The 26513-nt window shown below is 47.3% G+C and overlaps 1 protein-coding gene across 1 annotated transcript in view; it reads left to right on the forward strand.

Moving 5' to 3' along the window:
- slc25a26 (solute carrier family 25 member 26) overlaps positions 1-26513 on the forward strand; it is a 76315-nt gene that overhangs the window by 44015 nt on the left and 5787 nt on the right. Inside the window, exons 6-8 of the mRNA XM_064966554.1 lie at positions 13825-13869; positions 19678-19747; positions 21696-21760. Of these exons, the coding sequence (XP_064822626.1) occupies positions 13825-13869; positions 19678-19747; positions 21696-21760 (180 nt within the window). The remainder of the gene's footprint in view (positions 1-13824; positions 13870-19677; positions 19748-21695; positions 21761-26513) is intronic.

Below are 26513 nucleotides of genomic sequence, written 5' to 3' on the forward strand. Positions count from 1 at the left end.
GCCCACAAAGATCTCCCCCACTGCACAACTCAAGGGAGGGCGCCAACCCAGACAGGAAGATCCGTCAGTGACTCAACCCACTCAAGTGATGCACCCCTCCTAGGGACGGCATGGAAGAGCACCAGTAAGCCAGTGACTCAATCTCTGTAATAGGGTTAGAGGCAGAGAATCCCAATGGAGAGTGGGGAACCGGCCAGGCAGAGACAGCAAGGGCGGTTCGTTGCTCCAGTGCCTTTCCGTTCACCTTCACACTCCTGGGCCAGACTACACTCAATCATAGGACCTACTGAAGAGATGAGTCTTCAGTAAAGACTTAAAGGTTGAGACCGAGTCTGCGTCTCTGACATGGGTAGGCAGACTGTTCCATAAAAATGGAGCTCTTGGAGAAAGCCCTGCCTCCAACTGTTTGCTTAGAAATTCTAGGGACAGTAAGGAGGGCCTGCGTCTTGTGACCGTAGCATACGTGTAGGTATGTAAAGTAGGACCAACTCGGAGGGATAGGTAGGAGCAAGCCCATGTAATGCTTTGTAGGTCAGCAGTAAAACCTTGAAATCAGCCCTTGCCTTAACAGGAAGCCAGTGTAGAGAGGCTAGCACTGGGGTAATATGATAACATTTTGGGGTTCTAGTCAGAATTCTAGCAGCTGTGTTTAGCACTAACTGAAGTTTATTTAGTGTTTTATCCAGGTAGCCGGAAAGTAGATTATTACAGTAGTCCAACCTAGAAGTGACAAAGGCATGGAATTTTTTTCTGTCTCATTGTGGACAGAAAGTTTCTGATTTTTGCAATGTTACGTAGCTGGAAAAAAACTGTTCTTGAAACATTTATTTTACTAGGCAAGTCAGTTAAGAACAAATTCTTATTTTCAATGACGGCCTGTTCAGGGGCAGAATGACAGATTTGCACCTTGTCAGCTCGGGGATTTGAACTTGCAACCTTTTGGTTATGAGTCCAACACTCTAACCACTAGGCTACCCTGCCGCCCCAGTCTTGATATGTTCATAAAAAGAGAGATCAGGGAGATCAGGGTCCAGAGTAACTCCGAGGTCCTTCACAGTTTTATTTGAGACGACTGTACTACTATCAAGATTATTTGTCAGATTCAACAGAAGATGTCTTTGTTTCTTGGGACCTAGAACAAGCATCTCTGTTTTGTCCAAGTTTAAAAGTTGAACATTTGCAGCCATCCACTTCCTTATGTCTGAAACACAGGCTTCCAGCGAGGGCAATTTTGGGGCTTCACCAAGTTTCATCGAAATGTACAGATGTGTGTCATCCGCATATCAGTGAAAGTTAAAATTATGTTTCCGAATGACATCACCAAGAGGTAACATATATAGTGAAAACAATAGTGGTCCTAAAACGGAAGCTTGAGGAACACCGAAATGTACAGTTGATTTGTCAGAGGACAAACCATCCACAGAGACAAACTGATATCTTTCCGACAGATAAGATCTAAACCAGGCCAGAACTTGTCCGTGTAGACCAATTTGGGTTTCCAATCTCTCCAAAAGAAAGTGGTGATCGACGGTATCAAAAGCAGCACTAAGGTCTAGGAGCACAAGGACAGATGCAGAGCCTCGGTCTGACGGTATTAAAAGGTAATTTACCACCATGACAAGTGCAGTCTCAGTGCTATGATTGGGTCTAAAACCACGTTTTGTATACATTGTTTTGTCTTCAGGAAGGCAGTGAGTTGCTGCACAACAGCTTTTTCTAAAAATGTTGAGAGGAATGGGAGATTCGATATAGGCTGATAGTTTTTTATATTTTCTTGGTCAAGGTTTGGCTTTTTTAAGAGAGGCTTTATTACTGCGCCCTTTATTGAGTTTGGTACACATCCGGTGGATAGAGAGCCGCTTATTATGTTCAACATAGGAGGGCCAAGCACAGGATCCAGTATGCAGCTTGAAGGTTTAGAGGGTTATTTGATGATTATTTTCATCAATGTGTCAAGAGATACAGTACTAACACACTTGAGTGTCTCCCTTGATCCTAAGTCCTGGCAGAGTTGTGCAGACTCAGGACAACTGAGCTTTGGAGGAATACACAGATTTAGAGAGGAGTGCGTAATTTGCTTTCTAATGATCATGATCTTTTCATCAAAGAAGTTCATGAATTTTTCACTGCTGAAGTGAATGCCATCCTCTCTTGGGGAATGCTTCTTTTTAGTTAGCTTTGCGACAGTATCAAAAATAAATGTTGGATTGTTCTTATTTTCCTCAATTAAGTTGGAAAAATAGGATGATCGAGCAGCAGTGAGGGCTCTTCGATACTGCACGGTACTGTCTTTCCAAGCTAGTCTGAAGACTTCCAATTTGGTGTGGCGCCATTTCCGTTCCAATTTTTTGGAAGCTTGCTTCAGAGCTCGGGTATTTTCTGTATACCAGGGAGCTAGTTTCTTATGACAAATGTTTTTAGGGGTGCGACTGCATCTAGGGTATTGCGCAAGGTTAAATTGAGTTCCTCAGTTAGGTGGTTAACTGATTTGAGTCGCCAATGACTAGGGTTTTCAATGGTGGGGGCTTCGGCGTCTCAGACCCCGTAACGGGAGTAGAAGAGACCAGAGAAGGCTCGGCCTCTGACTCGCTGCTTAATGGAGAGAACCGGTTGAAAGTTTCTGTCGGCTGAATGAGCGACACCGGTTGAGCATTCCTACAGCATTTCCCTCCAGAATCAAATCAAATGAAATTTTATTTGTCACATACACATGGTTAGCAGATGTTAATGCGAGTGTAGCGAAATGCTTGTGCTTCCAGTTCCGACAATGCAGTAATAACCAACAAGTAGTCTAACTAACAATTCCAAAACTAATTTCTTATACACAGTGTAAGGGGATAAAGAATATGTACATAAAGATATGAATGAGTGATGGTGCAGAGCAGCATAGGCAAGATACAGTAGATGGTATCGAGTACAGTATATACATATGAGATGAGTATGTAAACAAAGTGGCATAGTTAAAGTGGCTAGTGATACATGTATTACATAAGGATGCAGTAGATTACATAGAGTACAGTATATACGTATACATATGAGATGAATAATGTAGGGTATGTAAACATTATATTAGGTAGCATTGTTTAAAGTGGCTAGTGATATATTTTACATCCTTTCCCATCAATTCCCATTATTGAAGTGGCTGGAGTTGAGTCAGTGTGTTGGCAGCAGCCACTCAATGTTAGTGGTTGCTGTTTAACAGTCTGATGGCCTTGAGATAGAAGCTGTTTTTCAGTCTCTCGGTCCCAGCTTTGATGCACCTGTACTGACCTCGCCTTCTGGATGATAGCGGGGTGAACAGGCAGTGGCTCGGGTGGGTGTTGTACTTGATGATCTTTGTGGCCCTCCTGTAACATCGGGTGGTGTAGGTGTCCTCCAGAAGCCATGAGAAAGTTGTCCGGCTGCAGGGACTGTGCGATGGAATTTATACTACTATCTGTACTTACTGGTGGCACAGAAGCTGTTTCATCCTTTCCTAAACTGAAATTACCGTTGCCTAACGATTGCATCAGAAGCTGGGCTTGCAGCATTCTCCTGTGTATTATGATTACAGCGACTGCAATTAGAAGGCATCGTGTTAATGTTACTACTTAGCCACGGCTGGTGGAGGTCCTGACGAACGACTTCCAGGTCAAGCGTCTGGAGTGAAAAGGTTGAATGAAGAAAAGTCACGAGAGGGGAAAATAAAAAATATAAACGGTTATTTAAAAAGTAAAAACCGTAAAGGTGTCAGGTAGCAGAACGTAAACAAGTCTACAAGTTGTGACGTGTAGACAGACGTGTAGACGTGTAGACAGAAATATTTAAATTCTCCACCTTTTCTCTGTCAAACTATCCACATGCTTGTCGTCAGTATGCAGAGCTGAAGCCTGACCTACTAAAGTAATTTGTCAAATTGCAGCCAACTGCAAGCCCTCCAATCAGACTCAATGTATTTTGACATGTTTTTCCTGCTGTCGAGTGAGTGGCCTGTGGACGGCCTGAAGCGTCTCTGAATACTAATACAGTTAAGAGTACACACACACCCTCTAAATGACTGTCGCCCCGTCGCACTCACCCATGTCATCATGACGTGCTTCGAGAGGCTGGTCTTTGCCCACATCAAGACATGGCACACTGCACCCATTCCGATTTGCCTTCCACTCAAACAGATCCACGGAAGATGTGCAGTGGAAACGCATTCTCTGGAGTGATGAATAATGATTCACCATCTGGCAGTCCGTTGGACAAATCTGGGTTTGGTGGAAGCCAGGAGAACGTACCTGCCCCAATGTATAGTGCCGACTGTAAAGTTTGGTGGAGCAGGAATAATGGTCTAGGGCTGTTTTTCATGGTTCGGGCTTGGCCCCTTAGTTACAGTACATTTACATTTAAGTCATTTGGCAGACGCTCTTATCCAGAGCGACTTACAAATTGGTGAATTCACCTTATGACATCCAGTGGAACAGCCACTTTACAATAGTGCATCTAAATCATTTAAGGGGGGGGGGGTGAGAAGGATTACTTTATCCTATCCTAGGTATTCCTTAAAGAGGTGGGGTTTCAGGTGTCTCCGGAAGGTGGTGATTGACTCCGCTGTCCTGGCGTCGTGAGGGAGTTTGTTCCACCATTGGGGGGCCAGAGCAGCGAACAGTTTTGACTGGGCTGAGCGGGAACTGTACTTCCTCAGTGGTAGGGAGGCGAGCAGGCCAGAGGTGGATGAACGCAGTGCCCTTGTTTGGGTGTAGGGCCTGATCAGAGCCTGGAGGTACTGCGGTGCCGTTCCCCTCACAGCTCCGTAGGCAAGCACCATGGTCTTGTAGCGGATGCGAGCTTCAACTGGAAGCCAGTGGAGAGAGCGGAGGAGCGGGGTGACGTGAGAGAACTTGGGAAGGTTGAACACCAGACGGGCTGCGGCGTTCTGGATGAGTTGTAGGGGTTTAATGGCACAGGCAGGGAGCCCAGCCAACAGCGAGTTGCAGTAATCCAGACGGGAGATGACAAGTGCCTGGATTAGGACCTGCGCCGCTTCCTGTGTGAGGCAGGGTCGTACTCTGCGGATGTTGTAGAGCATGAACCTACAGGAACGGGCCACCGCCATGATGTTAGTTGAGAACGACAGGGTGTTGTCCAGGATCACGCCAAGGTTCTTAGCGCTCTGGGAGGAGGACACAATGGAGTTGTCAACCGTGATGGCGAGATCATGGAACGGGCAGTCCTTCCCCGGGAGGAAGAGCAGCTCCGTCTTGCCGAGGTTCAGCTTGAGGTGGTGATCCGTCATCCACACTGATATGTCTGCCAGACATGCAGAGATGCGATTCGCCACCTGGTCATCAGAAGGGGGAAAGGAGAAGATTAATTGTGTGTCGTCTGCATAGCAATGATAGGAGAGACCATGTGAGGTTATGACAGAGCCAAGTGACTTGGTGTATAGCGAGAATAGGAGAGGGCCTAGAACAGAGCCCTGGGGACACCAGTGGTGAGAGTGCGTGGCGAGGAGACAGATTCTCGCCACGCCACCTGGTAGGAGCGACCTGTCAGGTAGGACGCAATCCAAGCGTGGGCCGCGCCGGAGATGCCCAACTCGGGGGGGGGGTGGAGAGGAGGATCTGATGGTTCACAGTATCGAAGGCAGCCGATAGGTCTAGAAGGATGAGAGCAGAGGAGAGAGAGTTAGCTTTAGCAGTGCGGAGCGCCTCCGTGATACAGAGAAGAGCAGTCTCAGTTGAATGACTAGTCTTGAAACCTGACTGATTTGGATCAAGAAGGTCATTCTGAGAGAGATAGCGGGAGAGCTGGCCAAGGACGGCACGTTCAAGAGTTTTGGAGAGAAAAGAAAGAAGGGATACTGGTCTGTAGTTGTTGACATCGGAGGGATCGAGTGTAGGTTTTTTCAGAAGGGGTGCAACTCTCGCTCTCTTGAAGACGGAAGGGACGTAGCCAGCGGTCAGGGATGAGTTGATGAGCGAGGTGAGGTAAGGGAGAAGGTCTCCGGAAATGGTCTGGAGAAGAGAGGAGGGGATAGGGTCAAGCGGGCAGGTTGTTGGGTGGCCGGCCGTCACAAGAAGCGAGATTTCATCTGGAGAGAGAGGGGAGAAAGAGGTCAGAGCACAGGGTAGGGCAGTGTGAGCAGAACCAGCGGTGTCGTTTGACTTAGCAAACGAGGATCGGATGTCGTCGACCTTCTTTTCAAAATGGTTGACGAAGTCATCTGCAGAGAGGGAGGAGGGGGGGGAGGAGGATTCAGGAGGGAGGAGAAGGTGGCAAAGAGCTTCCTAGGGTTAGAGGCAGATGCTTGGAATTTAGAGTGGTAGAAAGTGGCTTTAGCAGCAGAGACAGAGGAGGAAAATGTAGAGAGGAGGGAGTGAAAGGATGCCAGGTCCGCAGGGAGGCGAGTTTTCCTCCATTTTCGCTCGGCTGCCCGGAGCCCTGTTTTGTGAGCTCGCAATGAGTCGTCGAGCCACGGAGCGGGAGGGGAGGACCGAGCCGGCCTGGAGGATAGGGGGACATAGAGAGTCAAAGGATGCAGAAAGGGAAGAGAGGAGGGTTGAGGAGGCAGAATCAGGAGATAGGTTGGAGAAGGTTTGAGCAGAGGGAAGAGATGATAGGATGGAAGAGGAGAGAGTAGCGGGGGAGAGAGAGCGAAGGTTGGGACGGCGCGATACCATCCGAGTAGGGGCATTGTGGGAAGTGTTGGATGAGAGCGAGAGGGAAAAGGATACAAGGTAGTGGTCGGAGACTTGGAGGGGAGTTGCAATGAGGTTAGTGGAAGAACAGCATCTAGTAAAGATGAGGTCGAGCGTATTGCCTGCCTTGTGAGTAGGGGGGGAAGGTGAGAGGGTGAGGTCAAAAGAGGAGAGGAGTGGAAAGAAGGAGGCAGAGAGGAATGAGTCAAAGGTAGACGTGGGGAGGTTAAAGTCGCCCAGGACTGTGAGAGGTGAGCCGTCCTCAGGAAAGGAGCTTATCAAGGCATCAAGCTCATTGATGAACTCTCCGAGGGAACCTGGAGGGCGATAAATGATAAATGATAAGGATGTTAAGCTTGAAAGGGCTGGTAACTGTGACAGCATGGAATTCAAAGGAGGCGATAGACAGATGGGTAAGGGGAGAAAGAGAGAATGACCACTTGGGAGAGATGAGGATCCCGGTGCCACCACCCCGCTGACCAGAAGCTCTCGGGGTGTGCGAGAACACGTGGGCGGACGAAGAGAGAGCAGTAGGAGTAGCAGTGTTATCTGTGGTGATCCATGTTTCCGTCAGTGCCAAGAAGTCGAGGGACTGGAGGGAGGCATAGGCTGAGATGAACTCTGCCTTGTTGGCCGCAGATCGGCAGTTCCAGAGGCTACCGGAGACCTGGAACTCCACGTGGGTCGTGCGCGCTGGGACCACCAGATTAGGGTGGCCGCGGCCACGCGGTGTGGAGCGTTTGTATGGTCTGTGCAGAGAGGAGAGAACAGGGATAGATAGACACATAGTTGACAGGCTACAGAAGAGGCTACGCTCATGCAAAGGAGATTGGAATGACAAGTGGACTACACGTCTCGAATGTTCAGAAAGTTAAGCTTACGTAGCAAGAATCTTATTGACTAAAATGATTGAAATGATACAGTACTTCTGGAGTAGGCTAGCTGGCAGTGGCTGCGTTGTTGACTTTGTAGGCTAGCTGGCAGTGGCTGCGTTGTTGACACTACACTAATCAAGTCGTTCCGTCGAGTGTAATAGTTTCTACAGTGCTGCTATTCGGGGGCTAGCTGGCTAGCTAGCAGTGTTGATTACGTTACGTTACGTTAAAAGAACGACAATAGCTGGCTAGCTAACCTAGAAAATCGCCCTAGACTACACAATTGTCTTAGATACAAAGACGGCTATGTAGCTAGCTAGCTACGATCAAACAAATCAAACCGTTGTACTGTAATGAAGTGAAATGAAAATGTGATACTACCTGTGGAGCGAAGCGGAATGTTGACCGGGTTGTTGAAGTTCTATTCGGTAGACGTTGGCTAGCTGTTGGCTAGCTAGCTAGCAGTATCTCCTACGTTAAGGACGACAAATAGCTGGCTAGCTAACCTCGGTAAATTAAGATAATCACTCTAAGTCTACACACTCTAAACTACACAATTATCTTGGATACGAAGACAGCAAAGACAACTATGTAGCTAGCTAACACTACACTAATCGAGTCGTTCAGTTGAGTGTAATAGTTTCTACAGTGCTGGTAGACGGTGGACGTTAGCTAGCTGCTGGGCAGATAGCAGTGTAGACTACGTTAGGACCCCGAAATACGATAATTACGCAATTATCTTTGATACAAAGACGGCTATGTAGCTAGGTAAGAAGAAATTGCTAAGATTAGACAAATCAAACCGTTGTACTATAATGAAATGTAATGAAAATGTAATGAAAAGTTATACTACCTGCGGACCGAAGTGTAGATGCGACCGCTCGCTCCAACCAACGTTTCCCTTCCAGTGAAGGGAAATCTTAACACTACAGTATACAATGACATTCTAGACTATTTTGTGCTTCCAATTTTGTGGCAGCAGTTTGGGAGGGGCCTTTACTATTTCTGCATGACAATGCCCACGGGCACAAAGCGAGATCCATACAGTAAGGGTTTGTCGAGATCAGTGTGGAAGAACTTGACTGGCCTGCACAGAGCCCTGACCTCAACTCCATCGAACACTTTTGGGATGAATTGAAACGCAGACTGCGAGCCACCCAACATCAGTGCTCAGCCTCACTTATTCTTTGTGGTTGAATGGAAGCAAATCCACACAGCAATGTTCCAACATCTAGTGGACTCCTTCCCAGAAGAGTAGAGGCTGTTATAGCAGCAAAGGTGGGACCAACTCCATATTAATGCCCATGATTTTGGAATAAATTGTTCGATTAGCAGGTGTCCACATACTTTTGGTGATGTAGTGTATGTGAGAATGCTATTCATTTACATTTCAGCTTTCAACACTATTGTTCCCTCCAAGCTCAAAGCCCTGGGTTTGGACACTACCATTCAACTAGATCCCGGACTTCATGACAGGCAGACCACAGGCTGTGAGGATTGGCAACAACACCTCCATACTGACTCCTAATACTGGGGCCCCCAGGGGTGTGTCCTCAGCCCTCTGCTGTACTCCCTGTTTACCCATGAATACAAGGCTTTGCACGACACCAACTCCATCATCAAGTTTGCTGATGACACCACGGTTGTAGACCTGATAACCAAAAACGGCAAGTGAGCCTCCTATGGAGGAGGTAAGAGACAGTTTTCCTCTCTGTCCACATCACAGATGACTTGACATGACTAATAACACCACCACTCTTGTCAAGAAGGCGCACAGCTCCTCTACTTCCTAAGAAGTCTGAAGAAATGAGGCATGCCACCCCGCGTCCTCTCCAAGTAGTACTACTGCACCATCGAGAGTGTCTTGACCAATTGCATCACTGCCTGGTACAGAATTTCTCCATCCACGACCTCAATGCCCTGGGGCTGTGTTCCCACCCATCCAGGACATCTACTTGAAACGGGGCCTGAGGAAGTCCCGCAGCATCATCAAGGACTCTACACACCCCAGCCACGAGCTGTTCACTCACTTACCGTCGGGCAGACTGATAGCAACAGGCTCAGAGACAGTTTCTATCTTCAACCCATGAGACTCCTGAACACTTGAACTGGACTGACCACCAGCACTGACTCTCCACACCTTAACACACACACACACACACACACACACACACACACATTCATACTACACACATCATAACTGCGGCTACCAAAATCAAATCATTTTTACTATTGCTAATATTTCTCAATTCAAACACTTGCCCCCCCAATCTCCCTCTCGCCAAAACACATACGTTTCTGTATTATACTGATGCTAAAATGTATTATTCTATTCTACTGAGCCATTTACTTTATGTTCGTATTCTTATCTTTTATTATTTCTTATTGTTGCATTGTTGAGAATAAACCTGCAAGTAAGTATTTTGTTGGAAGGTGAATACCATGTGAATACCATGTGTATTCTGTACATAAGACTTGAAAACACACACCAGCATGGCCATGTGACTGACTGACACCCCATCCTCTATCCAGTGTAATCCTGTCAGGCTGAAGGACCTGGGAGCAGAGGCTGACTCTGAGCTGTCATGCAGTGGAATGGTGGTGTGGTTGAGAAATATTCCCCACTCTGGTGTCACTCATTAAGGGAATGGAGACATGCTACGCTTTCCAAAAACAGACATGAATATGTCTGATCTCTCAATTTTTTCTTGTTCTATCGTTCTGGTCTTTAGACCACAAACCACAATAATGTTTTTGTTTTAGTAACAGCGGCTTTGTTCTCCTATGGCTCTTGCATGTCATTATGACACCTGTGTACTTAACCAAACAGTGGAAGAAAACCTTCAATCTGTTTCAATAGGTCCAACAAACACCTGCCTGCCCTGCAGCCTCTCTGCTCTCTGTTCCACCAACACGGCGTCTTTTTAAATCTACGAGGCGTTCGGTTCGCCACACTGTCTGCTGTCGATACTCCCATTCATCTTCTGCCCGTCTCCCTATTTGACGGGTTGAATTAGCTCATGGCTGGGTAGCCTATTTGTTTAAATGACTTGTTTTATGTGTTGGTGAGGGCTGCGTGTTGTGCCAGGCCTACTATACGCTGCCCTTATCTCCAGTCTGTTCATCAGTGGTTTAATTGGGCCTGGCCGTGTGGTGTTGTGTTATCATGCAGATCCAGAGTAGTGACATGCGCTGGGGCCTTCTGACCCAGCTTGGTCCCTCTCTAGTCCTCCCCGGCCCGATCTGACCCGACCCGACCCAGCCCACTGGCCTCAAAGGCAGGCAGGTTTTACAGAGCTGAACACCGTGCTCTCTTTCTGCTGGGCCGTTATAAGAGGCGGGGACTGGGGGCCGAGGGGCTGAGTAAGCACAGGACGTATCTGCCTTTTATACGTGCTGGCGTGCCTCTCCCTGCATGTGTCGGGCAGATTTGTGGCAGGGCCCTCTGAACTCTGGGAATATTAGTATGGCTGTGCTGCCTGGAGGGGACAGGGCTCATTGCAACAGTCTGAGAGGAAGGGAGGGAGGAAAATGACTCGCTCTCTCATTCTCACTTTCTTGGGTTAAGGTACTCACCTACACAGCTGTTCAATGGTCTCATGAGTGGAGCAGCGGTCTATGGCACTGCATCTCAGTGCTAGAGGCGTCACTACAGACCCTGGTTCGATTCCAGGCTGTATCACAGCCAGCCGTGATTGGGAGTCCCATAGGGCGCCGCATTATTGGCCCGGTGTCGTTAGGGTTAGGGTTTGTCAATGTAAATACGAATTTGTTCTTAACTGGCTTGCCTAGTTAAATAAAGGTTAACTAAAAGTATGATGGCATCACAAGTTATGACTGTCTTATGAGCTATCTCCATTGAGTCAGTCACCTGCTCTGCCACCCACATCAGGTAAAGAGATACTTCGGGATTTTGGCATCTACTATTTTGGTGGATTCTATTTTTATGTCTGTGTGTAGTTTGAAGGAAGTTGCTAACTATCGGCATCGCAATTGCTAACTAGCGTTATTAGCGCAATGACTGGAAGTCTATGGGTAACTGCTCATTACGCTAATGCTGGTTAGCATTGGACACCAAGACATACAAATGGTCTCCACCAGTTCATCTGACTCTGTAGAAGTAGTTAAGGGGCCTCATTGCCAAAATCCCAAAGTATCATTTTAACTTCACCCCGTCTCAATCACTGGATTCACATTATCATCCCACGTCTGCCCCTGTATCAGTGTTAGTTGGATAAACACACACACTCCCTCTCTCCCAGGAGTGTGTCAGGAGTGTGCGAACAGTCTTCCTCAGCCCTCCCATTTATAAATGGCTTATCAATATAAATCTGACCATATGTGGCTTTCAGGCACTCCATCATTGCCAGATGGACTGATACACATACACACAGACACACTGCCAGAGGTGTAAAACTTGTGCATAAATCAGTGGTGGATTAGGGGCTTCTCAGAAGCCATCTCTCTAGCAGCAGTCTGGAAATGTTGAATTCATCTCAACCCTAATAGAAGACAGGTGTCTGTTATAGTGATCCTCTCCACTGAAACCAATGCTCTCTTCTTGCCATGAAGCTCACAGCACAGCTTGGGTAAGTACAGTATGTTCCTCATAACAAATATGTCTGCCAAGCTGAGAGAGAAACAAAGATGGGGAGAGATGTCTGAGGGATACCTGAGTGAGAGAAAAGTACTGTCTGGCAGACATTTTTTTTTTTTTTTTACCTTTATTTTACTAGGCAAGTCAGTTAAGAACAAAATCTTATTTTCAATGACGGCCTAGGAACAGTGCCTGTTCAGGGGCAGAACAACAGATTTTGTACCTTGTCAGCTCAGGGATTTGAACTTGCAACCTTTCGGTTACTAGTCCAATGCTCTAACCACTAGGCTTCACTGCCGCTACATTAATAACCTATCATTGGGTTTAGCTGTTTTCTATCCAGAAGTAGCCTATAAAGAGCTCTGTCCAGAAGTAGCCTATAAAGAGCTCTGTCCAGAAGTAGCCTATAAAGAGCTCTGTCCAGAAGTAACCTATAAAGAGCTCTGTCCAGAAGTAACCTATAAAGAGCTCTGTCCAGAAGTAGCCTATAAAGAGCTCTGTCCAGAAGTAGCCTATAAAGAGCTCTGTCCAGAAGTAGCCTATAAAGAGCTCTGTCCAGAAGTAGCCTATAAAGAGCTCTGTCCAGAAGTAGCCTATAAAGAGCTCTGTCCAGAAGTAGCCTATAAAGAGCTCTGTCCAGAAGTAGCCTATAAAGAGCTCTGTCCAGAAGTAGCCTATAAAGAGCTCTGTCCAGAAGTAGCCTATAAAGAGCTCTGTTGGAGTGAAGTGAGCATGACATCCAGAGAAGCAGTAGCAGTGTGAGGGCTAAAGGAGGGAGTAGAGGAGGGTTAGGCGGGTTGGTGTATGTCTGTCCAGACCCAGACTGATACACTATTAAATTAGGATGAGTTTGTCTTGGTAATACTGTCCAATTGAGCTTCAGAGACATTAATAAATGCTGCTGTTGTTGGTAGCATCAACGGGGTTGACATTTTGTGTTTGTGTGTGCGTGTGTCCGCTCTCCGTCCAGCAGGCAGTGACATTGATTTCCTCTCCCTGTAACTTCCTGTGTGAGCTGATAGATAGTTTCCAGTGGCAGCCCTCTGTCTCACTGACAGACTATTTTGATCCCCATCTCTCCTTCTTTCATCCCTCCATCCCTGAGCTCCAGACCACAGCCCTCTCATTTATTAATCATCACCACTGATCTCCGAGGGAGTGTGTGTGTGTGTGTAGAAGAAGAAGGAATTAGAGGGGGAGAGAAATGGAAGGAGAGAGTATACACTTTCTCCACATCCATCTCACTATCTTCATATCTGCATCTCTTCACCCCTCCATCTCGCCACGGTCCAGATCCAAGACATCCCGTCTGTGTGGACGACATGACCTCATGCAGCTTAGCTCAGGAGAGAGAGAGAGCACTAGCATGGCTCTGCTGTGAAATAAGGATACTCATGACATCATTCACTTTTCCAACGTGTTATGTAATGGATTGCAGTATGAGAATCATTGTGACCTTTGACCATGTAAAGCCATGGTGAAGTCACAACTCCAAAAGGAAATACTCATTTGGTCGTATACCAAGTACCGAGTCTTATCGTCCTTATCAAGGTGTTTGATAGAGGCTTTTGGTTTGACATTTTCTTTTCTTTGAGATGATTATCTGTCAGAGTTGTTATAAATATGATGTATTGATTGATAATGACATGCTATATATGTTTATCACATTTGAGTTTTCTATTTTCAGATCCCGTTCTCTCTGGTCCAGTTTCCACTGTGGGAGTATTTAAAGGTATGGATCCTCCTGTCTCTCTGTGCTGTAATGTGTCCCTGTAATGAAGGTAACATAAAGTCGTAATAGGATGCTTATGTTCTGACACATTTACAGTGGAGTCGGCCCGACTTGGCCATGTCTCCTCGGCAGTAGAGGTTGGGAAATTACTGCCTCGTTTAATGGGTCACCACGGCTACCATCAAATGGAGCTGCAATTAGTCATCATCTCCTAGCGTGGTCAACTCCCTCTCTCTCTCTTTGTTCCTCTCCTGCGCTATATCTCTATCGCTCCTTCCCCATTGTCTGGTCTTGGACACATAAAAGCTGTTTTTCTTTGAAAGCGTTTGTGAAAGTGACATCATGTCTCCGGGGGCGCGGGCAGCAGAACATTCCATTAACATTAGGCCCAAACGGGCAGTGCAGTGTGGACCGACCAGGAGGGGAGGGAGGGGCGTCAATAGACCACACAGCTGTGCGGGAGCGGGGGACGGAACTGCACCCCCCCACCCCCTGCTGCAGAGTAAGACGTGTCATTCACAAGCCCCTCTTTGTCACAATCTCAAAAGCCTTCACTCCAGGCTATCTGCACACAGCCATTAGGAAAAAGTTTAACTGGACAGGCCAGCTCTGGAATCTGGCCCCTCTCCCCAAACTCCGCTCTCCCCTCCTCTCTCTTGTCCCCTCTGCCCATCTACCCTTCTATCCTATCTCCTCTCTAGCCTCTCCTCTCGCCTGCCGGCCTTAATGAGTTGTAGTCTCTCCTGGAGATCCCTGGCCTGAAAAGCGTAGAGGGGACAATAGAGAGAACCTCAAGCTTCACTTAGAAAACGAATAGCTAGCTAATGGTTAAATGTATTTTTTGGCTGTTTGGAGAGCCAGGAGACTGGTTAATGTGTGTTAATGTGTATGTCTGTGTGCGCCTGCCGTCTGTGTGTGGCATTCTCACCCTGAGCTCCACATCTGCTCCGGGGTAGAAATGTGCTGCTTTACGGCTTTTTATTTGTGTTTCATACGGAGCCAGCAGCACAGCTGTCAGCAGACACCCAGAGCTCCTCACGCATCACCCAACCAGTACAGACCAACAGAGACCTTCCTTATCCCATTAACATGCTATGGGATCAATCTATACTAAGAAATACAATATATATATACAATCTATACAAACGTTCATGCTAATATCTCACTGACATCAATGCATGATTTTATGTTAAACTTGCACACACATTTCACAAGTTAGGATTTAGCCCCTATGTCAATCGAATTCACTCACTCAAATGAGCCAGAGCAATCAGCAAGCCAACACTACGTACCTTTTAACCACCAGATCCATTAAAACATCCCCAACACACACACTGTCTTCCTTCCATAGCCCACCAAACCAACACTACGTACCTTTTAACCACCAGATCCATTAAAACATCCCCAACACACACACTGTCTTCCTTCCATAGCCCACCAAACCAACACTACGTACCTTTTAACCACCAGATCCATTAAAACATCCCCAACACACACACTGTCTTCCTCCTATAGCCCACCAAACCAACACTACGTACCTTTTAACCACCAGATCCATTAAAACATCCCCAACACACACACTGTCTTCCTCCCATAGCCCACCAAACCAACAATACGTACCTTTTAACCACCAGATCCATTAAAGCATCCCCAACACACACACTGTCTTCCTCCCATAGCCCACCAAACCAACACTACGTACCTTTTAACCACTAGATCCATTAAAACATCCCCAACACACACACTGTCTTCCTTCCATAGCCCACCAAACCAACACTACGTACCTTTTAACCACCAGATCCATTAAAACATCCCCAACACACACACTGTCTTCCTCCCACAGCCCACCAAACCAACAGAGCTTATTACAAACATGTCCATCACCACATAAGTCTACACCACACACACACACACACACACACACACACACACACACACACACACACACACACACACACACACACACACACACACACACACACACACACACACACACACACACACACACACACAGTAGAAGGAGGATGAGGTAGGTCTATTTTGACCAGGCATATTTCCCTCTTATTAGTCATTCAGGAGGGAGAAGTGAAGAGGCTTCCCATCATGCAGGCCTTTGATGTGGAAAACAAAGTCCCCCTTTCAATCTGCAACCAAATGGAATAAATATGACACATCCTCTCCCTGCTCTCCCAAATCTACATGTGTGTTTACGTTTGAACGTGTGTGTATACACGTGTGTGTGTGTGCGTTTATTTTCAGCAAACTTAACATGTGTAAATATTTGTATGAACATAACAAGATTCAACAACTGAGACATAAACTGAACAAGTTCCACACACGTGATTAACATAAATGGAATAGTGTGTCCCTGAACAAACGGGGGGTCAAAATCAAAAGTAACTGTCAGTATCTTGTGTGGCCACCAGCTGCATTAAGTACTGCAGTGCATCTCCTCAAGGACTGTACCAGATTTGCCAGTTCTTGCTGTGAGATGTTACCCCATTCTTCCACCAAGGCACCTGCAAGTTCCCAGACATTTCTGGGGGGAGAGGCCCTAGCCCTCACCCTCCGATCCAACAGGTCCCAGGCGTGCTCAATGGGATTGAGATCCGGGCTCTTCGCTGGCCATGGCAGAACACTAACATTCCTGTCTTGCAGGAAATCACACACAGAACAAGCAGTATGGCTGGTGGTATTGTCATGCTGGAGGGTCCTGTCAGGATGAGTCTGCAGGAAGGCCAACACATGAGGGAGGAGGATGTCTTCCCTGTAACTCACAGCGTTGAGATTGCCTGCAATGACAACAAGCTCAGTCTGATGATGTTGTGACACACCGCCCCAGACCAAGACGGACCCTCTACCTCTAAATCTATCCCGCTCCAGAGCACAGGCCTCGGTGTAACGCTCATTCCTTTGACGATAAACGCGAATCCGACCATCATCCCTGGTCAGACAAAACTGCGAATCGTCAGTGAAGAGCACTTTTTGCCAGTCCTGTCTGGTCCAGCGACGGTGGGTTTGTGCCCATAGGCAACGTTCTTGCCGGTGATGTCTGGTGAGGACCTGCCTTACAACAGGCCTACAAGCCCTCAGTCCAGCCTCTCTCAGCCTACTGCTGACAGTCTGAGCACTGATGGAGGGATTGTGTGTTCCTGGTGTAACTCGGGCAGTTGTTGTTGACATCCTGTCCCGCAGGTGTGATGTTCAGATGTACCGATCCTGTGCAGGTGTTGTTACATGTGGTCTGCCACTGCGAGGACGATCAGCTGTCCGTCCTGTCTCCCTGCAGCGCTGTCTTAGGCGTCTCACAGTACAGACATTGAAATTTATTGCCCTGGCCACATCTGCAGTCCTCATGCCTCCTTGCAGCATTCCTAAGGCACGTTCACACAGATGAGCAGGGACCCTGGGCATCTTTGTTTTTGTGTTTCTCAGAGTCAGTAGAAATACCTATTTTGAGTCCTAACTGTGACCTTAATTGCCTACTGTCGGTAAGCTGTTAGTGTCTTAACAAACGTTCCACAGGTGCATGTTCATTAATTGTTTAAGCATGAGAAACAGTGTTTAAACCCTTTACAATGAATATCTGTGAAATTGTTTGGATTTTTACAAATGATCTTTGAAAGACAGGGTACTGAAAAAGGGACATTTTTCCATGCTGTTCCTCAATTGCCTGCCCCTTTATGAAATCATCCCTGCTTCGTCTGTTCTATGACAAGCAAACTGTTACAATGTGTTTTCAAGAAGGGCCAGCAATTATCTGTTGGCCTTGGGCCGAACCTGCAGCCCAACTACATCCAGAACTCTACACCAGAATCCAACACAACCAAACAGCATTCAGACCTGCCATGCTCACCAATGTTGCGGAGAGAGGGAAAGGATGGCATGATGGTTGTTTTATAGCAGCAGCTAGGAAACCCCAAACAAGACAAGTATAGGTTGTGTAATTAGCTAGCGGTGAGGTATTGTGTAATTAGTTGGGGTTCCAGTCCATCCTGTTTTATATGACGTTAGCCCAGATAGTGCCTTCTGTCACAATATTTGAACATAAACACAGAAATATGGAACACAGAGGCTTGAACTGATCCAACATAAGCTCACCACTCAATGTCAACAAAACAAAGGAGATGATCATGGATTTCAGGAAACAGCAGAGGGAGCACCCCCCCATCCACATCGAAGGGACAGTATTGGAGAGGGTAGAAAGTTTTAAGTTCCTCCGCGTACACATCACGGACAAACTGAATTGGTCCACCCACACAGACAGCGCGGTGAATTAGGCGCAGCAGCACTCACAAAGCACTCACAAACTTCTACAGATGCACAATCGAGAGCATCCTGGCGGGCTGTATCACCGCCTGGTACGGCAACTGCTCCGCCCACAACCATAAGGCTCTCCAGAGGGTAGTGAGGTCTGCACAACGCATCACCGGGGGCAAACTACCTGCCCTCCAGGACACCTACACCACCCGATGTCACAGGAAGGCCATAAAGATCATCAAGGACAACAACCACCCGAGCCACTGCCTGTTCACCCCGCTATCATCCAGAAGGCGAGGTCAGTACAGGTGCATCAAAGCAGGGACCGAGAGACTGAAAAACAGCTTCTATCTCAAGGCCATCAGACTGTTAAACAGCCACCACTAACATTGAGTGGCTGCTGCCAACACACTGACTCAACTCCAGCCACTTTAATATTGGAAAAATTGATGTAAAAATGTATTACTAGCCACTTTAAACAATGCCACTTAATATAATGTTTACATACCCTACATTACTCATCTCATATGTATATACTGTACTCTATACCATCTACTGCATCTTGCCATCTTTATGTAAGACATGTATCACTAGCCACTTTAAACAATGCCACTTTTATATGTTTACATACCCTACATTACTCATCTCATATGTATATATTGTATTCTATACCATCCACTGCATCTTGCCTATGCCGTTCTGTACCATCACTCATTCATATATTTTTAAGTACATATTCTTTATCCCTTTACACTTGTGTGTGTATAAGGTAGTTGTTTTGAAATTGTTAGGTTAGATTACTCGTTGGTTATTACTGCATTGTCGAAACTAGAAGTACAAGCATTTCGCTACACTCGCATTAACATCTGCTAACCATGTGTATGTGACAAATACATTTGATTTGATTTGAAGCTCCATGGTGAATATAACTCCATAAGCTCCATGGTGAATATAACTCCATAAGCTCCATGGTGAATATAACTCCATAAGCTCCATGGTGAATATAACTCCATAAGCTCCATGGTGAATATTGAACAAATGTTGTTTCTTCCACATTTGGCAAGATAGTATAGACTGCAGACAGCTCTCTTCAGCTGGGTCCATTCTGTTCCCTCTTCACTTGGATGAGACCTAACCCCCATGAACATGTTCAAAAAACAGAGCTTAGCTTCTCTTCCCTACTGACCGAGTGAGTCAATTAGTTCACATATGAGTACAGCATAACTTTATCAGCCAGGGCTCTTCTGCTGAGCAGAGGAGTTTTGGGGACCTTTACTGCACTTTTTTCTTGTCTTTCCCCTTCCCCCTCTCTTTCTGTCCCGTAATGTGCTTGGGAAAAGAGCGAATGACATCATTCTGGAGATGGTCGAGGGGAACACAGAAATAGCCGCGCAGTTTGGTTCCCAGGCCGATTCCGATGAGGTTTGGGATGTGTTTTGAATGCGTCTGATAACTCGAATAACCACCCCCTCTTTCTCCCTCTCACTATCTCTCTTCCTCTCTCTCTCTCTCTTTCTCTCTTTCTCTCTTATTTCTCTCTCCTCTCAGACTCAGTGGTCACGGAGGCAAGGTCACACTCTCTACTCTTGGCAGGCTGCAGTGTGCGGAGCTTTTGCAGGTGCAGAGGATTATATGCTGCTTTGGGAAAGGCAGAGAGGGAGGGAGGATGGTAGAGGGCCAGGAATATAGAAAGTTTAACCAAGCCACATTCCTGAAGAATTCTACACCGGTTGCCTCGGTTGGCACAGTGTCTTTTACCTGCGTCAGAGGCCTGGAAAGACAGGAGACCGTTGGAAGAAAAGAGAAAGCACTTTTGATTGATCGAATGTTTTTGCTGTAGATAGAGGTAAAGTTATTGGTCGATTGACTCACTCTGTCAGTAAGTGCTGCACACATAGAGGGCTAGGTTTCAGTGTTGTGCCTCAGCACAGATGAGCATCAGGGGAATGGAAGAAAGGAGGAGAAGAGACAGGAGTCCAGGAGGGGGGAGAAGGCACTGGGGCCCATGCAGCTGTCTGACATCCTGAGCAATGAGGCCTGAAGCGGTCTCAGGCAGAGTGAGAGAGAAACCGAGAGGGAGGGGGAACAAAATAGTGAGGAAGAGAGAGACGGAGAGTGTGAGAGAGTACATGAGTAACAGAGAGGGAGAGATGGATACAGAGACAAAGAGAGAGAGAGACTAAGAGAGAAAGAGAGACAGTTGGGCCATAACTCTTTAGTCTGCGTGACAGGCCAGACAAAAAGCAGATTTGTAGGAGCTGAGGGCTGGGGCTGAGGACACTGCACCCTGAGGACCATAGACATGGCCACAAGCCACCCCACCTGGAGTAAACACACACTGGGGAGGAGAGGGGGGTGGAAGGGCAGTTGGAGAGGAGAGAGCGAGGAAAGATGGGGGGTGTAGTAGATGGAGAGAAATTGAGAGGTGAGGAGTAGAGATGGAAGAAGAAAGGAGGTAGAAGAGATGGGGGAGGAGAGAGAAAGCCAGGATGTCAGAGGGGGAGACGGTGTAATCTCTGAGTCTGAGTTGAGTTAAATTCCCCACACAACAGAGGACCAAGAGGGATGCTCAGGTTTCACTCGACTTCCCCACATCATGCCTTATAAAGTATGTGATCCAGTCAGCATAGGAAATAGTCACACTTCATATATTATTCTACTTGTGCGGAAGGCTAAGAGACACATAATGGCACTGTCTCTCATCTTCTATGAACCGCCTGTTGAATCGACACTTTCATTGCCAGACCACAAAGCTGGATTACTTAATTGACTAATTTTACTTAATTGACTGATTTTAGATAGATAGATTGGGGGGGGGGAGACAGAGACAGACAGACCGACAGTGTGAGTAGTGTTTAGTGAGGTGTGGACCTGACTGACGGTGTGGGAGGAGGGGGTGAGACTGACAGACAGAGACAGACAGACCGACAGTGTGTGTAGTGTTTAGTGAGGCGTAGACCTGACTGACGGGGTGGGAGGGAGGGGGGGTGAGACTGACAGACAGACGGAGACAGACAGACCGACAGTGTGTGTAGTGTTTAGTGAGGCGTGGGCCTGACTGACGGGGTGGGAGAAGGGGGGAGAGACTGACAGACAGACAGAGACAGACAGACCGACAGTGTGAGTAGTGTTTAGTGAGGCGTGGGCCTGACTGACGGGGTGGGAGGAGGGGGGGTGAGACTGACAGACAGAGACAGACAGTGTGAGTAGTGTTTAGTGAGGCGTGGGCCTGACTGACGGGGTGGGAGGAGGGGGGGTGAGACTGACAGACAGAGACAGACAGTGTGAGTAGTGTTTAGTGAGGCGTGGGCCTGACTGACGGGGTGGGATGAATAGTGCGTCTGGTCTAGGAATGGAACTGTATTGGGGAAACATCTTTGAGAGTATCAATGTATCCCGTTGAATCATGAAATGTAGCTAACTATTATTTTGATTTCATAAAGTTCATAAGAGTGTATTTTGTCATTACAGAACAGAAATGTTTGCAGTGCACTCATCTTGTTTGTGTGTGTGTGTGTGTGTGTGTGTGTGTGTGTGTGTGTGTGTGTTATTCACTGCGTTTCCAGGTGGAATAGCAGCGTTCGCCACCACTCCCCTGGACGTGGCTAAGACCAGGATCATGTTGGCCAAGGTAAGGCCCATTCAAGCGAACCCAGGCCGGGCCAGCTACAGGACTGTTCAACACTATCTGTCTGCTGAGTGACGCCTCACAGTGAACTGCAGTTCTCTAATGTAGACAAAGCTCATCAGAGACACACTGCCATGGAGAACAGAATATGGACAGTGGTGACACACACATTCATTCTGTGTTCTCCACAGCCCAGTGTTGAATGGACAGTGTTCTGTGGACATGTTTGTGTTCATGTTTAATGTTAGCTATAGTACATCTGGACAGGCCAGAGTAGTTTCCAATGGAACGGACAGGACAGACAGGCCTCTCATCTCTCTCAGAGAGAGCAGGAACAGCTCTGCCTGTCCTGGGTTTAGCTCCTGTGTTTGTCTGACTGTGTCTCTCTGTGGTATGTTAGTGGGGTTGTTGTGAGTTCAGTTGAACCCAGTCGTTGTGTCCTTGGATAAGACAAAGTGTTCTGTGCTTTTTGTTCTCCATGATGACAAATGAGATACCACTCTGTAACACTTCAGTTGGTTAGACGTGGCGCTTGTGTGAAGATGGTAAAAACAACATTGTATGATGTGTCAAATATTTGCCATAAACATGTTTTAGCAGGGGTTATAGAGTTAGGGGCGAGGTCACTTGTGATTTAAATTGACATAATATTAGCTGGATGTTACATTAATTCATGTTTTTAGTGCTAAAACACACAATGGAGCATTTTCTGACTCTGTAAAACCCCACATAAGATCACCCATGGTAGTTAATTTCACTTCTTTACCTCACCGGGGCCATGAACGCCTGTTGCACAAGCCCAGACAGGACTGAGGTGTGGGGTGAAGAGAAGTGGGAGTGGAGGGGAGGAGGGGTGAGGCTGGGATATGGCTGTGTTGGAGCTTGTCACAGTAGTTTCCTCCTGTTCCAGAAGAAAAGTCAGAGCCAGAGGTGGGTCTGCTGGCTGGTACAGGGGTGTGTCTGCTGGCTGGTACAGGGGTGGGTCTGCTGGCTGGGACAGGGGTGGGTCTGCTGGCTGGGACAGGGGTGGGTCTGCTAGCTGGGACAGGGGTGGGTCTGCTGGCTGGGACAGGGGTGGGTCTGCTGGCTGGGACAGGGGTGGGTCTGCTAGCTGGGACAGGGGTGGGTCTGCTGGCTGGGACAGGGGTGGGTCTGCTGGCTGGGACAGGGGTGGGTCTGCTGGCTGGGACAGGGGTGGGTCTGCTAGCTGGGACAGGGGTGGGTCTGCTGGCTGGGACAGGGGTGGGTCTGCTGGCTGGGACAGGGGTGTGTCTGCTGGCTGGGACAGGGGTGTGTCTGCTGGCTGGGACAGGGGTGTGTCTGCTGGCTGGGACAGGGGTGTGTCTGCTGGCTGGGACAGGGGTGTGTCTGCTGGCTGGGACAGGGGTGTGTCTGCTGGCTGGGACAGGGGTGTGTCTGCTGGCTGGGACAGGGGTGTGTCTGCTAGCTGGGACAGGGGTGTGTCTGCTGGCTGGGACAGGGGTGTGTCTGCTGGCTGGGACAGGGGTGTGTCTGCTGGCTGGGACAGGGGTGTGTCTGCTGGCTGGGACAGGGGTGGGTCTGCTGGCTGGGACAGGGGTGGGTCTGCTGGCTGGGACAGGGGTGGGTCTGCTGGCTGGGACAGGGGTGTGTCTGCTGGCTGGTACAGGGGTGGGTCTGCTGGCTGGGACAGGGGTGGGTCTGCTGGCTGGGACAGGGGTGTGTCTGCTGGCTGGTACAGGGGTGGGTCTGCTGGCTGGGACAGGGGTGGGTCTGCTGGCTGGGACAGGGGTGTGTCTGCTGGCTGGTACAGGGGTGGGTCTGCTGGCTGGGACAGGGGTGTGTCTGCTGGCTGGGACAGGGGTGGGTCTGCTGGCTGGGACAGGGGTGGGTCTGCTGGCTGGGACAGGGGTGGGTCTGCTGGCTGGGACAGGGGTGGGTCTGCTGGCTGGGACAGGGGTGGGTCTGCTAGCTGGGACAGGGGTGGGTCTGCTGGCTGGGACGGGTGGGTCTGCTGGCTGGGACAGGGGTGGGTCTGCTGGCTGGGACAGGGGTGGGTCTGCTGGCTGGGACAGGGGTGGGTCTGCTGGCTGGGACAGGGGTGGGTCTGCTGGCTGGGACAGGGGTGGGTCTGCTGGCTGGGACAGGGGTGGGTCTGCTGGCTGGGACAGGGGTGGGTCTGCTGGCTGGGACAGGGGTGGGTCTGCTGGCTGGGACAGGGTGGGTCTGCTGGCTGGGACAGAGGTGGGTCTGAAAAACACAGAACAGGACTCTTACCATGCTGCACTGCCCACAGCCTGGCAAACAGCACTGTGTCCTCTGAAACCTGCACCCCAGTCTGAGCATGGCACATCCCTGCCTTTGCTACTGCTATAATAGGTCCCCCCATCACCCAGACTAACTTACTGACCAAACTGACTACATCTACTACAGGGTTTAGGGAAATTGAGGAGGGGAGAGGGGGAATAACAGAAGAGAGAGAGAGAGACATTACATACTCACCAGTGAACCCCACTGCTACAGTACAACAGGTGCCCAGATATACCAAGTGACAGATATAATAAGGGGATATATGTCAGAGAAATGTAGTGAGCCAAATCGAGAGTGTGCATGTCAGCGTAGGCCTGTTCTGAGTTGCTTGTGGTCTGTGTGTATACAACTTGTGGGACAAGTGAAGAAGAAAGAGGTTTCTCAGCCCCTCCAACAGAAACGGGAGAATTCAGTAGGAATCAACAGGATTCCCCTGTGATTTCACCAATAATAAGGGTCCAAAGTCACAAGGTCCATGAAGTCAATAACTTGCTTGTGACAGATGACCTTCATATTCTGACTATCTCTGAAACTCACTTAGATAATACCTTTGATGATACAGTGGTAGCAATACATGGTTATAACATCTACCGAAAAGACAGAAATGCCAACGGAGGCGGTTTTGCAGTCTATATTCAGAACCACATTCCTGTAAAGCTTAGAGATGATCTAATGTTAAATACTGTTGAAGTAATATGGCTACAGGTTTATCTGCCTCACCTACAGCCCATTCTTGTGTGAAGCTGCTATAGACCACCAAGTGCTAACAGTCAGTATCTGGATAATATGTGTGAAATGCTTGATAGTGTACAGTTGAAGTCGGAAGTGTACATACACCTTAGCCAAATACATTTAAACTCAGTTTTTCACAACTCCTGACATTTAATACTAGTAAAACTTATCTGTTTTAGGTCCGTTAGGATCTCCACTTTATTTTAAGAATGTGAAATGTCAGAATAATAGTAGAGAGAATAATTTACTTCAGCTTTTATTTCTTTCATCACATTCCCAGTGGTCAGAAGTTTCCATACACTCAATTAGTATTTGGTAGCATTGCCTTTTAAATTGCTTAACTTGGGTAAAACATTTCAGCCTTCCTTAATGCACCGATTAAGAAAATGACTGTAAAAATTGTTAAATCCCCTTGGATTGATGAGGAATTGAAAAATGGTATGGTTGAGAGGGATGAGGCAAAATGTATGCCAATTAAGTCTGGCAGCCCAACTGACTGGCAAACATACTGCAAATAAAGAAATCATGTGACTAAACTAAATAAAAAGAAACTACACTATGAAATAAAGGTAAATTATATAAAGAATGATAGTAAAAAGCTTATGGACTACTTAAATGACATTTTGGGGGGAAAACAACTCGGCTCCTTCATTCATTGAATCAGATGGCTCATTCATCACAAAGCCCACTGATATTGCAAATTACTTTAATGACTTTTTCATTGGCAAGATAAGCAAACTTAGGGATGACATACATGCCAGCAACAAACGCTGACACTACACATCCAAGTATATCAGCCCAAATTATGAAAGACAAGTATTGTACTTTTGAATTCCGTAAAGTCAGTGTGGAAGAGGTGAAATAATTATTGTTGTTTATCAACAATGACAAGCCACCAGGGTCTGACAATCTGGATGGAAAATTACGTAGGATAATAGCAGACAATATTGCCACTCCTATTTGCCACATCTTCAATTGAAGCCTACTAGAAAGTGTGTACCCTCAGGCTTGGAGGGAAGCTAAAGTCATTCCGCTACCTAAGAATAGTAAAGCCCCCTTTACTGGCTCAAATAGCCAACCAATCAGACTGTTACAAACCCTTAGTAACCTTCTGGAAAAAATTGGGTTTGACCAGATACAATTCTATTTCACAGTAAACAAATTGACAACAGAATTTCAGCATGCTTATAGGGAAGGACACTCAACAAGCACAGCACTTACACACATGACTGATAATTGGCTGAGAGAAATTGATGATAAAATGATTGTGGGGGCTGTCTTGTTAGACTTCATTGCAGCTTTTGACATTATCGATCATAGTCTGCTGCTGGAAAAACGTATGTGTTATGTCTTTACACACCCTGCTATAATCTGGATAAAGAATTATTTGTTTAACAGAACACTTCGGGTGTTCTTTATTGGATATAAGCCAGTTATAATCAACAATCAGCAATTTTTACTAACAACATGCCACTGACTTTGAGTAAAGCCAGTGTGTCTATGTATGCGGATGACTCAACACTATACACGTCAGCTACTACAGTGACTGAAATGACTGCAACAAGAGCTGCAGTTAGTTTCAGAGTGGGTGGCAAGGAATAAGTTAGCCCGAAATATTTCTGAAACTAAAAGCATTGTATTTGGAACAAAATCCTCACTAAACTCTAAACCTCAACTAAATCTTGCAATAAATAATGTGGAAATTGAGTAAGTTGAGATGATTAAACTGCTTGGA

Source organism: Oncorhynchus masou, chromosome 5 (genome assembly GCF_036934945.1).
Source record: "Oncorhynchus masou masou isolate Uvic2021 chromosome 5, UVic_Omas_1.1, whole genome shotgun sequence".
Classification (NCBI taxonomy): Eukaryota; Metazoa; Chordata; class Actinopteri; order Salmoniformes; family Salmonidae; genus Oncorhynchus; species Oncorhynchus masou.